We start from the raw sequence: 19234 nt of genomic DNA, 5'->3' as shown, positions 1-19234 counted from the left end.
GTGCATGGGGGAGGTTTGTGGCATAGGTTGTGGTAAAGGAAGGTGATAAAATGATGTGGGTTTTTTGCAAAAAATTCCCAGTTCCTGCCAAGCAACATGGAATCCAAAATAATAATTTTGATACATAATTAATAACTTGCTTTACAAATGTGGTCACAAGGTAAAAAATATCCTAATTATTTTCACATGCCAGTTAAATTGTTGAGAAAAGTATTGATGATGCGTCTTCTGTTGAGAGGAATTATTATACTGAGCAAAAAACACACAACAGGTTTCAGGGCCTAAAGAAATACTAATGCATCTTGCTTCAACTAGCTGCCAACGTGACACAAAAAGCTGGAGCAACTCAGTGGGTTAGGCAGCATCTCTGGAGAGAAGGAATGGGTGACGTTTCGGGTCGAGATCCTTCTTCGGTCAATTATCAGGCTTTTGTTAAAACGGTCCTGGCATAAGTTAGCATAATGTCCAATACATCTCTTCCCCATTAGAACATAGAACAATACCACACATGAGCAGGCCCTTTGAGATACAATGTCCGTGCCAAATATGATGCCAAGACCATCACTTATCTACCTGCACACAATCCTTAACTCTCCAGTGCCTGTATATCCATATGCCCATCCATAAGTCTTTGAAATGTCACTGACGTATCCGGAACTGCATTCAAGGCACTCACCACTCTCTGTGTTAAAAAACTTGCCCCGTACATCTCCTTTAAACTTTGCCCCTTTCACCTTTATATGTGTCCTCTATGTCCTCTGGAAGGTCTCTCTACCCTGTTTGTCACTCATTAATTTATCTTTTATCAGGTCTCTTTTTAAGCCTGGCAATCCAGAAGACAATTATTCTCAGTCAGAATCTCTGGACCCTGGAGGTCCAAACGTCGTTTCTGTACTCTCATTTAACATAAACATCCATCACATAACTGTGATGGAGGCCAAATAAAAACTGCACTCTATCAGTCAAAGTAGCCCCCGGCTGGCTCGATTGTTTTAAAAGCTCTGGCAATCCAGAGTCCGCGGCCATTCCAGCCGCTCGGGGCAGCGGTGTCAGGCCCCGCTCCAGGAAACTCGGGCGGGAGAAGTCGCCGCCGCAGAAGCCCCGAAAAGCGGTCTCCCCCCAGGGATTCGTCCACAGACCTGCAGCAGCAGCCTTATTCGTCACGTGCAGCAGCGCTCCTCCACCGCTAAAGTGTGATGGTGAGGTGAGTCGACACCTGAGTGAACTGGAGGCCGTTTGTCCAAGCTCTCCTCTGCAGGGAGAGATTACCCCCTACATGCACGGTAACATCAGCGAATCAGTTCCACATTTCGCACCCTTCTTGGGATCACGCCGTCCTTAGCCAACAATTGACCTATCAGGAAACCACTCTACCTGAGGTCATCTGTTACCGGCCCTGATTTGTCCTGGTCTTTTAATGCTTCCTAGTTTTAAAGTGAAACAACATAAAACATTGGAGTAGCTCAAGACTGAATCAGACTGAAGAAGTATCTTGACCTATAACAATACCTGTTCATGTTCTCCAGATATACTGCCTGATCAGCTGAGTTTTTCCAGCACTTTGTGGCATTTTATGCAGCAATCCACATCTGCATTTCCTTGTTTGTACCTGGTTTTAAGGTGATTCTGCCTTACGTAAAATCTGACTGGGGTAAGGGTTTACGGAACTTTTCCATAAGTCGGGGAGAGGAGATCTGCTACGGAAATGGGTGGAGAAATGGCAGTTGGAGTTTAATTTGAGAAAGTGTAAGATGTTACACTTTGGGATGTCAAATGTAAGGTGAAGCTTTGTGTTTGACGGTAAGACCCTGAACAACACTGATATGCAGAAGGATCTTGGTGTCCTGTACCACAGCTACCTGAAAGTGGCAACACAAGGAGGTAGTGGTGGCAGGCTAACCATGTGCTGGCCTTCATTGATCGATATATTGAGTATAAGAATTGGAAGTTGTCACGCAGCTTTATAAAGTTTTGATCAGACTGCATTTGGGGTGTTGTGTGCAGTTCTGGTCGCCCCATTATAGGAATGATGTGGAGGTTTTGGAGTCGAGTGGAATTATTAGAATGCCGCCTGAATTAGGTGGTATTAGCTACATGGAGTGATTGGCCAAATTTGGATTGTTTCATCTGGAACACTGGAGCTTAATGAGGGATCTGATAGACATATCATAACATCATGTGATTGAAGTAGAATTAGGTCATTCAGCCCATCAAGTCTACTCCACAATTCAATCATGGCTGATCTATCTCTCTCTCCTAACCCCATTCTCCTGCCTTCTCCCCATAGCCTCTGACACCCATACTAATGAAGAATCTATCTAGCTCTGCCTTAAATATATCCACTGACTTGGCCTCCATAGCCTTCTATAGCAAAGAATTCCACAGATTCACCACCCTCCGACTGCATATATAATGTTATAGGAAGCATAGAGCGGTTATCAGAAACTTTTCTTTCCCAGGGTGTATAAATCAAATACTAGATGTAATATCTTTAAGGTGAGAGCGGCAAAATTTAAAGGAGATGTGCGGGGCCAGTTTTTTACACCAAGAGTGGTGAGTGCCTGAAACTCCCTTCCAGTGGTTGTGGTGGAGCCAGATACGTGGTATTTAAGAGGTTTGGAGATGGGCACATGTATATGCAGGGAATGGAGGGAATATGGATTGTGTGCAAACAGATTACATTTGTTTATCTTGGCATCATGTTTGGCACAGACATTGTGGGCTGAAGGGCCTGTTCCTGTGCTGTTCTTTTCTATGTTCTATTTTTTTTTAAATGGAGAATTCTGCAAAATTGGATTTGGGACAAAGGGAAATCTTGAAGAAAGTTTGGTAGGAGGAAGGGAATTATTGAGATAGACAAAGAGATGGCCTCAATCTCATTTTCAAGATGCCCACTGGCTCCTCACACCTATTGGAGTCGGGGGTAGTGGAGATGGGATACCAGGCACGATCTAACCTTGCGTTCCAAAATGATTCGGAAATTCTGCAAAGAATGTTCATGGGAGGGCAAAGGTGATGGTGATTGACATGGAGCAGCCAAACCCTGCAATTTGAAGACAAAACATTCTTGCACCTTTGGCTAAAGGTTTCAGAGAATAATATGTTGTATTAGGTACATTAAATTGTTGCAACTGAACAAAGCATTCATATTTATAAATGTTCTATGATTTCCCTATAGTTTGACTGTGGTACATTTGCTTTTGTATTGCAGAATGGCCTCAATGCATTGCACCTGGCAGCAAAGGAAGGACATGTGGATCTTGTGCAAGAGCTTTTGGAGAGAGGTGCATTGGTTGATTCATTATCAAAGGTAATATCTACAATCCACCAGAGAAATACCTCCTTTATGCTGTGCCTTGATATTTGAACTATCGAATAAATCAGAGATCTTGATGTCATTCAGCTCAGATAATATTTACTCAGGGTGGCACTGAATTTCCATCTTATGAAATTATGTTTTCTGTTTTTTGGGATTTATGCATCATTAATTTTTAATAGTTGAGATTACTCTTGAGCCCACAAGAAATAAAAACAGGATTAGCCTGGTCAATCTTCAGACCTGCTCCACATATCAATAAGACGAGAGCTGATATATTGCTTCTGCACCACTTCCCACTGAAGGGTCCTGGCCTGAATCATCACCTAACGATGCTCTCCAGAGATGCTGCCATTCCCGCTGAGTTACTCCACCACGGTGTGTTTTTTTATAATGCAGTAATAGTAGACTCAACAGAGTCTAGCTGTTATCTACCAGGTTTAGCCATTATGTAACTTTTTAGCAGCTTAAAATTACCAAAGGATATTGAGAGTTTCTCTTTGAGCCCATCAATGGAAAATTAACAAAAATAGCAGTTTGTGTTCCCCCACTAGGCTTTTGAGTTAATTTATGCCAAGATTATGGAGTAACACATCTTAGAAGTTGTGGCTTGAGTTTAATATTTTTGTCAATATAAACATATGCATTTCAAAATCTGCGTCTTTTTAAATAAAATAGCCAGATATATTTTCTAAAATCAAACATAGAAAATAGGTGCAAGAATAGGCCATTCAGCCCTTTGGGTGGTGCTGGCTCAAAGGGCCGAATGGCCTACTCCTGCACCTATTTTCTATGTTTCTATGCAAGTCACTTAATCATTTTCCTGCAAGATACGCACAAATTTTAATTTAATTAATATTGAGTAGAATTAGCAGCGACTGAGTGAGTAGATTTGCTTGGTGAGTGAAGCATGTTGATGTTTGAAGAATGGAAAGATTTGCTGGGTCAATTGGTATGAGGATCCAACTGCAGCTGAAATTGTATAATCAGGAAGGAATCAAGAAAGGCCATTGGCAAATCAAGAAAGGGTATAGGCATATGCATGGCATAACAGAATGTCTGATGAAGGGTCCAGACCCAAAATGTCACTTATCCAAGTTCTCCAGGGATGCTGCGTGATCTGCTGAGTTATTCTACCACTTTGTATCTTTTTTTTGGCAGAATAGAATAACTTGTTCAGAAATTAATAGAACCAAACACTTGTCAAACAATTTAGAGTTAACCAAGAGTGATTTTTTTTTTTAGTAAATAGTAACACTAGCAATTTGGGATCCAATGTATTTAATTATATGTTATAAGTTTTAAACTGACAAAGTCAGGGGGACATAAACAAAGGGAACATTTTTCACAGGTTACCTTACTGTTTCCTCCAAAATGATGTAAAACAGAGAGACCTTGGGGTACTAGCACACAGTTTGCTGAAAGGGCTACACAGTCAGACAAGGTGATGAAGAAAGCAAATGGTCAGACTCATCATGCAACAGTGAAAGCAACAGGTGCCCTAAACTTCCTGAGGTGCAACTTTCATCATTGTTCAACTTCTGTCAAGGAGAAGCTGTATTTCACCCTCGTTCGACCTCATTTGGACTACGCAGTTGCAGCTTGGGACCCATACACAGATAAAAACATTTCATCCATCGAACGTGTCCAAAGACAGGCCGCTCGATTTGTTACTAACACCTATGAGAGAGAAGCGAGTGTCACCAAACTTCTGAATTCTCTGGGGTGGAACCTTCTCCAAGACAGACGTGAAGCTCACCGTTTGACCTGTTTTTACAAAATGTTAAATGGTCAGCTAGACATAGATTACAAGACCTACACCAACCCCAAACCAATTAGGAGCAGACGAGGGCATTCGATCCAATTTGTGATCCCAGCTACAGAGGCAGATGTGTACAGCAATTCGTTCTTCCCACGTACAATTAAAGCATGGAATAATCTCCACCAAACTATAGTTACCCAACCAGATGCAACTAAATTTAAAGTAGCACTTTCTTCCCAATAACCCTTTCTGGCTTAATTCCTCCCTTCACCACCTCCAGTTTAAATTCCAGTTGGAATATTTTGGAGGACCAAGTAACCAAGTAACCAAGAACCAAGAACCAAGAACCAAGAATTCTGGTCACCATACCATGTGAAGAATGTGGTTAATCTATGAGGAGTGCGGAAAAGATTCACTAGGATGGTGCTGGGACTGGATGGAATGATGTGTAAAGAGAGACTGGATAGGCCAGTACTGTTTTCTCTGGAGCAAAGGAGGCTGAGGAGTGAACTTTTAGAGGATTGAAAAATCATGAGTCGCATAGTTAAGATGGATTGGTGGTGGATTGATGGAATGAGCTGCCAGAGGAGAGGCAGGCACAATTACAATGTTTAAAATATATTTGGAAATGTTTGAGATGATTTGGATATTTGGAAAAGAGGGTTAAATACAGGTGCACAACCTTTTATCCGGTGTTCCAGAAACCGAAAAGCTCCGAAAACCGGCCATTTTTTCCAGATGTCGTTTGCGCACCAAAGCTCGCGTTTGGTGCCAAACTTGACCCAAAACGACCCACGGTCAACCCAGGTCTGTACTACTGTAGCGGCTGCCTCCTCCCTGGAGACCGGGAGACGCTTAAACATCTGTAAATCATTGCTTAAATGTTAGTCAGTTAGTTTGGAGGGCTTTTATGTGAAGGGGGGTGAAGGGGTAAACTTTAATTCTTAGTCCCCTACCTGGTCGGAGAGGCGGGGAGCGGTCAATGCCTTACCGGGTCGCCATGCAGTAAGCTCCGCAGCGCTGTGGCCGGTGGGGCTGTGGGCGACGCCGGTTGTAGCTAAATATCCCAGCGCGGCAGGCCCCAGCTCCGCGAATTCGGGAGTCGGCGGCGTCGCAGCGCTGGGATACCAGCGGGGAGCGGGCAATGCCTTACCGGGTCGCCGTGCGGCAAGCTCCGCAGCGCTGTGGCCGCCGACACACAACATCGCGGAGCGTCGCTGGATTTGGAGCCGCGCAGCCAGGGGTAGAGTTGCCGGGGTCGGAGCTCCAACCGGCGCCGCCCGCGGCCGGACGGAGCCCCCAGCTCCGCGAGGTTGGGAGTCGCCGACCAGGTAGGTAGGGGACTAAGAATTAAAGTTTCCCCCTTCACCCCGACTCCACCACCACCACATAAAATCCCTCCAAACTAACTGACTAACATTTATGCAATGATTCTCCCGGTCACCGGGGAGGAGGCAGCAGCTCCAGACTTTTCAAGCCGCCCGCGCTACCTACCTAATCTACGCTAAAAATCTTCCATTCTGAAATCCGAAAATGTCCGAAATCCGACAAGTGTCTGGTCCCAAGGCTTTCGGATAAAAGGTTGTGCACCTGTACAGGCATTTGGACCAAGTTCAGGAAGATATCTTGGTTGGCATGGATAGAATTGGGCCATTGGGTTTGTTTCCATTCTTTAGTTTTTAGTTTAGAGATGCAGTGTAGAACCAGGTCCTTAGGCCCCCCCAAGTTTACACTAACAATTGGTCACCAGTTCACATTAATTCTATCCTACACACTAGGGGGAATTTACAGAGTCCAATTAAGCTATAAACCCGCAAGTATTTCGGATGTGGGAGAAAACGGGAGCACCCGGAGGCAACTCACGCGGTCACAGGGAGAACATACAAACTCCACACATACAGCAGCCGAGGTCAGAATCGAACCCAGCTGTCTGGCGCTGAGATCAATGTGTCACCCATAGTTCTGTATAACTCCATGACTCGTGTTACATTTATTAAATTTATGTCATCTTCAAATAATTTTAGAGTGAAATATTATATCTTCTGTTATAAAAGAACTATTAAACTTGTGGTAGAAATTTTGCTGAATACTTTGTGCCCTCCTGTAAATGAATATTCTTGCTCTGGCATTCCGATTCCCCCCTTTCTTTGTCTTGAATAATGGTTGATAATTTAGCTTTTTTGCTCTTTTTCTAGAAAGGAAATTCGGCCGTGCACATTGCATCTCTGGCTGGACAAATCAATGTGGTCAGAACGCTTATGAAGCAGGGTGCCAACATCAACTTACAGTCTCAGGTAAGTAACTGAACTGCCTTGGAGCAAAGACACATTTGAGGGGGCAAATGGGGAGCAACTAGCACAAAATTTGTTTTTTGTTGAATCACCAAAGATTCTGACAATGGTTCTTGTTGTTAATAAAGTGAAGAATCATTTTGGTTTGCAGATTTGAAATCTTATCATTCCCATTCATTTAGGTTTTGATACTTTGATTAATTTGAGTTCCTAACACAGAGAGAATAAATTGTAAGCTAATTGCAGGTAGAAAAAAAAAATGGTGTTCAGACTTATATAGAATGGTCTTATAGAGGTGTATAAAATCATGAAATAGATTGGGTAGACACAGAGCCTCTTGCACATAGGGGAATCGAAAACCAGAGGGCACAGGTTTAAGGTGAAGGGGGAAAGATTTTATAGAAATCTGAGCGGTAACTTTTTCATACAAAGGATGGTGGGTGTATGGAACGAGCTGCCCAGATGAATAGTTGAGGCAGGGACTATCGCAATGTTTAAGAAGCAATTAGACAGGTTTAGGATATGGGCCAAACGCGGGGACTAGTGTAGATGGGACATGTGGGACATAGTGTAGTTGGGACAAAAGTGGGACTAGTGTAGATGGGACATGTTGGTAGGTGTCTGTAAATTGGGCCGAAGGGCCTATTTCCACACAGTGTGACTGTGACTCTAATGCACCATGCTTTTGTTGCATTTGCTGTTTCCGAAATTTAAAATTATTTAATTCATTTCAATTTTGAAGCTGTACATCTGCAAATTGATTTTTTTATTCATTCATTAGAATAGTAATGTTTGCAACTTGATTTTAGCAACTTCTATCGTAATTTCACCACTTCCCCCAAATCAAAGCGCTAGGTGTGGCAAATCCAATGGTAAAAAAAACTATGATTGTCTCATTCTGCAATATGTAGAATGTTTCTTCTTTCACTCCTGCTTGGGCATCCAAATTTTCTATTTGTTCTGGTGATTTGATGATTTGGTGATTGTACTGGTGCTATTTCCTGCTCCTGAATAGGACACAAATGTTTATCATCTTTGCTTCCACTTTGCCTCAATGTTCACCATGCCCATCTCCAACCTACATTTTTTGTTTTCTGTTTCTCTATTTCAGGTGATAGGTTTGTGACGAGTGTCCATTACAATCTTCTAGGTTCCTATCTAACATTTAAGACTTCCTTCCACTCTGCTGCTGTATGGGCTGCTACCTGTTATCCTGGTTTTGCCATCTCGTGCCATTAGTTTGACTATGCTGTCTTTCCCACCAGTGCTGCCAACAAGCCTTATTTTTTTCCTTAGTGATTTCCATTCCCCCATTCCTGACAGGAATGTGGGGGGAAATCGGAGCTCCCAGAGGAAACCCAAGTGGTTCATGGGGAGAACGTACAAACTCCGTACAGACAGCAGCTGTAGTCACGATCAGGAACAGCTTCTTTCAGGCGGCTGTCACTCTACTCAACAACGTACCTCGGTGACTGCCAATCACCACCCCCCCCCCGGACACTTATTATTATTTATTCAAATCGTTTGCTATGTCGCTCTTTCAGGGAGATGCTAAATGCATTTTGTTGTCTCTGTACTGTACACTGACAATGACAATTAAAATTGAATCTGAATCTGAATCTGAATCTGATCAAACCCTGGTCTCTGGTCCTGTGAGGTAGCATCTCTTCCGCTGTTCCACCTGACCACCGTATCTATGTATGCATCTCATAATGTTATATAATCCTATCAGGTTTCCCCGCAACCTTCGGCATTCCAGAGAAAGTCAGTCCGACCTCTCCCTGTAGCTAATAGCCCCAAATCGAGGCATCAATCTAGCAGAACTCCTCTGCACCCTTTCCAAAGACTCCACATCCTTCATGTAATGGGGTGATCAGAAATGCACACAATACTCCAAATGCAGACTAACCAAAGTCCTCATGCCCCCCTCCTCTCTGAACACCCCCCATCCCCCCCATCCCCCCCACCAGACATCGCCTCGGCCTCCATCTACTCACCTGCATTCCTCCGACCCCAACCACCACCATTGCCGTGTGTTCACCATCCCCTTTGACCACCCCCTTTCTGATATGGAACGGTCTGTCCTCAGCAGAGGCCTCACCCTTGTTCCCCTCCGCCCCCACCTCAACTATTTCTGGGTCCGCCACGATGTGGAGCTCTTCTTCCGTCGCCTCCGCCTCTGTGCCTTTTTCTATGGGAAGGAGTCCTCACCACCCAGTGATGACGACTTCTCCCATCTCCACCGGTCCACCTCCCCTTGAACTCCCCTGGATGACCCTCTACCTTCTTAAGACCTTTTCATGTCCAACTGCTGGTGGGACATCAACCCCCTCAACTTTACTACTCCCCTGAATTACTCTAACCTCTCCCCCCTCTGAATGTACAGCCCTCCGCTCACTCTGTAGCAACCCTCACATTAAAATCAAACCCGCCGACAAGGGAGGTGCCATGGTAGCCTAACGTGCTGACCTATACCGGGCTGAGGTCAGGCGACAACTCTCAGACATCTCCTCCTATTTATCCTTGGACCATGACCTCACAGACGAGCACCAGACCTTAATATCAAACACTATTTCTGAGTATATTACTTCCGGCACTCTGGCCTCTGAAGCCTCCAACCTTATCGTTCCCCAGCCCCACACGGCCCGATTTTATCCTCTCCCCAAAATCCACAAACAGAACTGTCCTGACAGTCCCATTGTTTCTGCTTGTTCATGTCCCACCAAATTAATTTCCATATACCTCGACTCCATCCTATCCCCCCCCCTGATCCAATCTATCTCTACCTATGTCCAAGACACCTCACATGCTCTTTGTCTCTTTCACGACTTCCCTTTTCGAGGCCCCCACTCCCTCATCTTTACCATGAGCGTCCAGTCACTCTACACCTCCATCCCCCACCAGGAAGGTCTTAAAGCCCTCCATTTCTTCCTCGACCGTAGAACCAGCCAATTTCCGTCTACCAATACTCTTCTCCACCTAGCAGAGCTGGTTCTAACCCTCAACAACTTCTCCTTCGACTCCTCCCACTTCCTCCAAATCCAAAGCGTAGCTATGGGCACTCGCATGGGCCCCAGCTATGCCTGCCTCTTTGTTGGGTACGTTGAACAATCCCTGTTCCAGACGTACACTGGCACTATCCCCAAACTCCACTACATTGATGACTGCATCAAGTAGTATGCCTCCTGCACCCACGCAGAACTCACTGACTTCATCAACTTCACGACTAATTTCCATCCGGCATTCAAAATTACTTGGACCATCTCCGACATCTCCCCACTGTTTCGTCTCCATCACAGAAGATAGACTATTGACCGATATCCACCACAAACATACTGACACCCATAGCTATCTAGTCTACACTTCTTCCCACCCTGCTTCCAGTAAAGACTCTATCGCCTTCTCCCAATTCCTCTGTCTACGCCGCATCTGCGCCCAGGATGAGGTTTTCCATACTAGATCATCAGAGATGTCCTCATTCGTTAGGAAACAGGGCTTTCCCTCTTCCATTATAGATAAGGCTCACCTGGGTCTCCTTAATATCCTGCAGCTCCGCTCTTGCTCCCTCTCTGCCCATTCGCAACAATGACCTCCCTTTGCCCTTGCCTTCCTCCCCATCAGCCGTCGCATACAGCATATAATCCTCCAACACATTTGCCACCTCCAACGGGATCCCACTACTGGCCACATCTTCCCATCTCCACCTCTTCCTGCTTTCTGCAGAGACTGTTCACTCTGCAACTCCCTGGTCAACTCGTCCCTTCCCACCCAAACCACCCCCTCCCCAGGTACTTTCCCGTGCAACCGTAGGAGATGCAACACCTGTCCCTTTACCTCCTCCCTCGACTCCATTCAAGGACCCCAACAGTTTTTTCAGGTGAGACAGAGGTTCACTTGCACCTCCTCCAACCTCATCTACTGTATCCGCTGTTCCAGGTGACAACTTCTGTACATCGGCGAGACCAAGCGCAGGCTCGGCGATCGTTTCACTGAACACCTCCGCTCAGTCCGCCTTTAACCTGCCTGATCTCCCAGTTGCTCAGCACTTTAACTCCCCCTCCCATTCTCAATCTGACCTTTCTGTCCTGGGCCTCCTCCATTTTCAGAGTGAGGCCCAGCGCAAATTGGAGGAACAGCAACATATTTTGCTTGGGTAATTTGCACCCCAGCGGTATGAACATTGACTTCTGTAACTTCAAATGGCCCTTGCTTTCCATCTCTCTCCATCCCTCCCCTTTCCCAGTTCTCCCACCAGTCTTACTGTCTCCGACTGCATTCTATCTCTGTCCCACCCACTCCCCTGACATCAGTCTGAAGAAGAGTCTCGACCCGAAACGTCACCCATTCCTTCTCTCTAGAGATGCTGCCTGTCGCGCTGAGTTACTTACTTACTTGCTTACTGCCTATTATGCCTCCTGGCATGTAGGGCAGCAACGAAGGTCCTCTACTCCTGTCTGTTTTGGGCAAGCTTCTGGACACTACCCCAGGTCAGGTCCATTATTTTCATTTCCTCCTCTACAGTTCGACGGCAGGTGGTTTTGGGACTCCCTCTTTTCCTTTTCCATTTCGGTGTTCAGTGCAGGGCTATTCTTGGGATGCTGTCTGGTTCTGGGTAAATTGAATGGATTAAAGGCCGATAAATCCCCAGGGCCAGATAGGCTGCATCCCAGAGTACTTAAGGAAGTAGCTCCAGAAATAGTGGATGCATTAGTAATAATCTTTCAAAACTCTTTAGATTCTGGAGTAGTTCCTGAAGATTGGCGGGTAGCAAACGTAACCCCACTTTTTAAGAAGGGAGGGAGAGAGAAAATGGGGAATTACAGACCAGTTAGTCTAACATCGGTAATGGGGAAACTGCTAGAGTCAGTTATTAAAGATGGGATAGCAGCACATTTGGAAAGTGGTGAAATCATTGGACAAAGTCAGCATGGATTTACGAAAGGTAAATCATGTCTGACGAATCTTATAGAATTTTTCGAGGATGTTACTAGTAGCGTGGATAGGGGAGAACCAGTGGATGTGGTGTATCTGGACTTCCAGAAGGCTTTCGACAAGGTCCCACATAAGAGATTAGTATACAAACTTAAAGCACACGGCATTGGGGATTCAGTATTGATGTGGATAGAGAACTGGCTGGCAAACAGGAAGCAAAGACTAGGAGTAAACGGGTCCTTTTCACAATGGCAGGCAGTGACTAGTGGGGTACCGCAAGGCTCAGTGCTGGGACCCCAGCTATTTACAATATATATTAATGACCTGGATGAGGGAATTGAAGGCAATATCTCCAAGTTTGCAGATGACACTAAGCTGGGGGGCAGTGTTAGCTGTGAGGAGGATGCTAGGAGACTGCAAGATGACTTGGATAGGCTGGGTGAGTGGGCAAATGTTTGGCAGATACAGTATAATGTGGATAAATGTGAGGTTATCCATTTTGGTTGCAAAAACGGGAAAGCAGACTATTATCTAAATGGTGGCCGATTGGGAAAGGGTGAGATGCAGCGAGACCTGGGTGTCATGGTACACCAGTCATTGAAGGTAGGCATGCAGGTGCAGCAGGCAGTAAAGAAAGCGAATGGTATGTTAGCTTTCATTGCAAAAGGATTTGAGTATAGGAGCAGAGAGGTTCTACTGCAGTTGTACAGGGTCTTGGTGAGACCACACCTGGAGTATTGCGTACAGTTTTGGTCTCCAAATCTGAGGAAGGACATTATTGCCATAGAGGGAGTGCAGAGAAGGTTCACCAGACTGATTCCTGGGATGTCAGGACTGTCTTATGAAGAAAGACTGGATAGACTTGGTTTATACTCTCTAGAATTTAGGAGATTGAGAGGGGATCTTATAGAAACTTACAAAATTCTTAAGGGGTTGGACAGGCTAGATGCAGGAAGATTGCTCCCGATGTTGGGGAAGTCCAGGACAAGGGGTCACAGCTTAAGAATAAGGGGGAAATCCTTTAAAACCAAGATGAGAAGAACTTTTTTCACACAGAGAGTGGTGAATCTCTGGAACTCTCTGCCATAGAGGGTAGTTGAGGCCAGTTCATTGGCTATATTTAAGAGGGAGTTAGATGTGGCCCTTGTGGCTAAAGGGATCAGGGGGTATGGAGAGAAGGCAGGTACGGGATACTGAGTTGGATGATCAGCCATGATCATATTGATTGGCGGTGCAGGCTCGAAGGGCCGAATGGCCTACTCCTGCACCTAATTTCTATGTTTCTATGTTCTCCTAGCATCTGTTGATAGCCATGCAAGTCCATCACGCACAGTAGTGTTGATTCCTTCAGTTGCTGTTTCCGTAACATATTTGTTTTATGAGACAGGGTTGTTAGCCCTGTGCTCAACCTCCAACTTGGAGGACCAGTGGATCGCTCTTCGTCTCGCCTCTACCCTTCGACCTGTCCAGCATGGGAGACCCTAACAGGAGATGAATCTCCCGCTGGCATAGCTTTAGGGGTCACTGAGACACATAAGCTCCCCGACCATGACAAGGTTGCATTCCAACGGGGAGTCATGCTGAGTTACTCCAGCATTTTGTGTCTATCTTCAAATCCTATAAAGCTGTATCATGACTCCCTGCCTCTTCTACCCAATGTCACAACCTATGAAACCAATTTACTCTATCTACTTGTATTGCTAATTTCATGGAGTTATGGAATTGGACCCAAGATCCCTCTGTACACCAATGCTCTTTCGGGTCATGCTATTAATTGTATATTTTCCCCTTACTTTGATCTCTCAATGCGCAACACCTCACACTTGGTTGGATTAAACTCCATCTGCCATTTCGAGCCCCATTTCTGTAGCTGATCTACATCTCTTAACAACCTTGCCAGCAGTCTTGGTGTACTTTACAAATTTACCGACCAACCTGTCTACATTTATGTCCAAGCCATTCATGTGTATCAGTTAGATAGAGCTCTTAGGGCTGGCAAAATCAAGGGATATGAGGAGAAGGCAGGAACGAGAGAGAAGCGAGTGTCACCAAACTTCTCAATTCTCTGGGGTGGAACCCTCTCCAAGACAGACGTGAAGCTCACCGTTTGATCCTTTTTACAAAATGTTAAATGGTCAGCTCGACATAGATTACAAGACCTACACCAAACCCAAACAATTAGGAGCAGACGAGGGCATTCAATCCAATTTGTGATCCCAGCTACAAAGACAGATGTGTACAGCGAATTTGTTCTTCCCCCGCACAATTAAAGCATGGAATAATCTCCACCCAACTATAGTTACCCAACCAGATGCAACTAAATTTAAAGTAGCTCTTTGTTCCCAATAATCATTTCTGGCTTAAGCCCTCCCTTCACCACCTCCAGTTTAAATTCCATTTGGAATATTTTGGAGGACCAAGAAACCAAGAACCAAGAACGGGGTACTGATTGTGGATGATCAGCCATGATCACATTGAATGGAGGTGCTGGCTCGAACGGCCAAATGGCCTCCTCCTGCACCTATTGTCTATGTATCTATGTATGTACCAGTTCTGAATCCACAGGACCAAGTCACTGTTAATCTCGTGCATTGGAAAAAAGATAGGTTTAGAGGGTTATGGGTAAAGTATGGGCAGATGGGACTAGTGTGGGACTAATGTGGATGGGGGCAAATAATCACTATCCCCAAAAATGCTCTTCCACTGAAACATCAGTTACCTGACCAGGCTCATTTCCCAACACAAATTTCTGTATGTTTCCTTCACGGTTGTACTATCAAGAAACCCTCTTGGACACACCTTACAAATTTTGCCCCATCTATGTCTTTAGCATCTCAGTCAATATTTGGGAAGTTAAAGTCGCCCATTAAGGGAACAGTTTAAGAAAGAACTGCAAATGCTGGAAAAATCGACGGTAGACAAAAAATGCTGTAGAAACTCAGCGGGTGAGGCAGCATCTATGGAGCAAAGGAATAGGTGACATTTCAGTCTGAAGAAGGGTCTCGACCCGAAATGTCGCCTATTCCTTCGCTCCATAGATGCTGCCTCACCTGCTGAGTTTCATTAAGGGAACCGTGTTGCTATGGGATCTTTCAATAAGCTATCCACATGTCTATTTCACTATTTCCTGCTTGCTATTAGGGGTGCTATCGTACAACCTCATTAGAGTGCTTGCACCTTTCTTATTTCTAATCTCTACCTATATCTCCTCAGCAGCCAAACCCTCCAGTGTATTCCCTCTGATTGCCACTATGAAATTCTCCCTGGCTAGTACCACAACTCCTCCACCTCTGTTGACTCCCTCTTGATCACGTCTGAAACACGAAAACCCTGGAAAATTGAACTGCCAGTTGTGATCCTCGGACAACATTTCCACAATGGCCACTGCGTCATGGTCTCCCTTCTCCTCCCCTTCTGGACGCAGTGTTCTGATGGGTCATCATTTTATACTACAGCAGACCGAGATCAGTTACAGTTATGGGCAGAGAAATGGTAACTTGAATTTCATTCAAGCAAGTGTGACACATAAAGGACCTGTCCCACGGGCATGCGACCTGCATGCGGCAAGCGCGACCTAAAGGGCTGGTCCCACCAGCATGCGCCTGCATGCGGCAAGCGCGACCTAACGTGGTCACATGAGTCGTACGACCTCGCGGGGCCGGTCCCACTTCGATCGCCGGAGTCGTATGGAGTTGTGCGGAGCTGGTCCCAACATCACGCTCCGAAAAACTGACCGTGTTCAAAAATCCCGCGCGGCAACGGCCTGCCGGCCGTGTCACTCACTCGACCTCCGCGCGGCTCCCGCTTCTAGTTCGGTCGCGCTTGCCGCATGCCGTACGGCTCAAGCGACCACGTTAGGTCGCGCTTGCCGCATGCAGGCGCATGCTGGTGGGACCGGCCCTTTAGGTCGCGCTTGCCGCATGCAGGTTGCATGCCTGTGGGACAGGCCCTTAAGGTATACTTGTTTTTGTCAGTTGGGGCATTGAAGAGTCAGGAAGTCAAGTTGCAGCTTTATAAAATGTTGAGGATGCATTTGGACTAGAAAAATGTATTAGAAAATAGGACTTAGAACAGCACAGGAACGGGATCTTTGGCCCACACTTTTGTGTCGAGCACGATGCTGAGTTAAACTGATCTCACCTGTAACATGATCCATATCCCTTTATTCCCTGCAGTTTTGTGTGTCTTTCTAAAATATACTGCCACTGTGGTTGCTTCATTATAGGAAGGATGTGAAGGATTTGGAGAGGGTGCAGAAGAGATTTAACAGAATGCTGCCTTGGATTAGAGGGTACTCACCCTTAGGAGAGTTTGGGCAAACCTGGATTCTTTTCTCCAGAACTTTGGAGAATGAGTGGAGAACTGATAGAAGTATACGAAATTATGAGAGCACAGTTAGTGTAGTAAGAATATTTTCCCCCAGGATGGAATTTTCAAAAGACTAGAGAGCATAGGTTTGTCAGAGGGGGAAAGTTAAAAGAAATGTGGGGCTAGTTTTTTACATGGAGAGTGGTGGATGCCTGAAACGTGATGTAAGGGTTGGAGGTGGAAGCAGATATGATGGTGCTTAGAGGCTTTTTGATCGGCATAAGATATTGCAGAAAATGGAGAGATATGGATCATTTGGAGGCAGAGAAGATTAACTAGACATCATGTTTGGCATTGACACTGTGGGACAGTTCCTCTGCTGTACTATCTATGTTCTGTGTCATTTTCTGGTTCATTCTCCATTACTCTCATAGTCATAAAAAACGGAATCAGGCCCTTCTACTCAACTCGCCCATGACGACCAAGATGCCCCATCTATACTAGTCTTATCTGCCCCTTTTTGGCTCATATCCCTCTAAACCTTTCCTATCCATGAACCTGTCCAAATGTCTTTGAAATATTGTTATTGTAAGTCAAGAGTGTTTATTCTCATATCTACCAAAACAGAACAATGACATTCTTACTCGCAGCAGCAGCACAACAGATTTGTAAACGCAGTATTCAAAAGATAATATAATAAAACAAAAAAAAAAGCACAATAAATTAAAACAAATAGCTAATATAGTGCAAAAGTCCCCAATGCTCCCTTTCCGCTCAAATCAAATCTTAAAACTCTTCCCTCTAGTTTTTGGGAACTATTTGGAGAAAAGAATGTTGCCATTGACCCTGACTGTGCCAACTGTGCCCATGATGTTATATACCCCCAAAAGATCACAGCTCAACCTCATGTGGTCCTGGGAATAAAGAACGAGTTCATCCAGCCTCTTCCTATAACTCAAACACTCTAATCCTGGTAATTTATAAATCCTTTTTGCACCCTTTCCAGTTGAATGGCATCTACCCTATAGTAGGGCGACAATAACTGCGTAAAGTATTCGAAATGTGGCCTTGCCAATGTCGTGTAACGTTGAAATAGATTTAGGTTTAGATTTATTATTGTCACGTGTGCCAAGGTACAACGACAAGTTTTGTTTTGTATGCTATCTAATCAAATCAGATACTACTGATGTGGGAAAGTCCGTATATTGTGACAATTTGCCAATTTTCTAATATGTTCACCCAAGATCCGATTGATCTGATTGATGAGGGCAGAGCTTTAGATGTTGTATATGTGGATTTCGGCAAGGCATTCAACAAGGTCCCTCATGATAGGCTACTCTGGAAGGTTAGATCGCATGGCTTCCATGGAGAGGTAGCTGAATGGAGAGAAAATTCCCTTCATGGAAGGAAGCAGAGGGTGATGGTGGGAAGTTGTTTTTCGGACTGGAGGCCTGTGACTAGTGGTGTGTCTCAAGGTTCGGTGCTGAGCCCATTGCTGTTTGTCATCTGAATAAATGATTTCAATGAGAACTTACATGGCATGATGAGCAAGTTTGCGGATTACACAGAAGAGGGGTTTTTTTTGTAGATAGTGAAGATGGTTGTCAAAATTTGCAACAGGATCTTGATTGGTTGGGCAGGTGGGTTGAGGGATGGTTAATGGAATTTAATACAGAGAAATGAGAGGTGTTGCATTTTGGGAAGACTGAAGAATGCAGGACTGAGGCAGGTGAGATGCTGGAAGTTGATACAGAAAGCTATGGAAGCAGGTTCAGTAGACAGTATAGGCAGGAGCATGGTATGGAGCGAAGCAGTCTGTAACTGTAAGTTGCATTTATTTCAATGCGAGTGGCATGACGGGTAAGGCAGATGAACATGGGGCGTGGATAGGTACATGTGACTGGGACGTAGCCATTACTGAAACCTGGCTAAAGGAGAGACAGGTCTGGCAGCTTAATGTTCCAGGGTATGGTTGCCACAGGTGAGGCAGAGGTGGCGTTTAAGAGGAGGGGGATTAAGGATAATGTCATGGCAGTAGTCCAAGATGACATTACTAATGTTTTGTCCACTGAGGCTATATGAGTGCAGCTAAGAAATCTTGCTGAGAATGTACAATATGCCCCAAATAGTCAACGGGAAATGCAAAAACCAAATATGTTGGGAGATTTTAGGTAGCCGTAAGACTAATAGGATTGTTACAGTGGGTGATTTCAACTTTCCCAATATAGACTGGGACTGCCCGAGTGCCAGGTGCTTAGACACAATGGAATTTGTCAATTGTGTTTGGGAAAGATTCCTTTGGCAATATGCAGAGGTCCCTACAAGGGAGAGGGCAAGGCTTGATCTACTCTTAAATAAATTGGGAAGGGCAAGTGATTAAAATGCTGGTAGACGAACCTGTTGGGCTGAATAACCACAGTTCCATTAGCTGTAAAGCAGCTATAGATAAGGACAGGCCAGTCCCACAAGTTAAGTTCTGAATTGGGCAAGGCCATCCTTGATGGTATGAGGCAGGAACTTGCTAAAGTTGACTGGGGTAGGATGTTTGCGGGCAAAGGAATGTCTGGAAAGTGGGATGGTTTTAAAAGTGTGATGGTCAGAGTTCAAGGCATGCACTTTCTTATT

The 19234-nt window shown here is 45.0% G+C and overlaps 1 protein-coding gene across 4 annotated transcripts in view; it reads left to right on the top strand.

Annotated features, from left to right (window-relative positions):
• LOC129700480 (ankyrin-2-like) overlaps positions 1-19234 on the top strand; it is a 634003-nt gene that overhangs the window by 395056 nt on the left and 219713 nt on the right. For all 4 annotated transcript variants that reach the window (XM_055641008.1, XM_055640993.1, XM_055641017.1 and 1 more), the window contains 2 exons: positions 3212-3310; positions 7274-7372. In XM_055641008.1, coding sequence (XP_055496983.1) covers positions 3212-3310; positions 7274-7372 — 198 coding nt within the window. The remainder of the gene's footprint in view (positions 1-3211; positions 3311-7273; positions 7373-19234) is intronic.

Source organism: Leucoraja erinacea, chromosome 1, assembly GCF_028641065.1.
Source record: "Leucoraja erinacea ecotype New England chromosome 1, Leri_hhj_1, whole genome shotgun sequence".
In the NCBI taxonomy this organism is placed as follows: domain Eukaryota; kingdom Metazoa; phylum Chordata; class Chondrichthyes; order Rajiformes; family Rajidae; genus Leucoraja; species Leucoraja erinaceus.
Note: the sequence above shows the minus strand (reverse complement) of the source record. Positions and strands in the feature narration are given on the sequence as shown.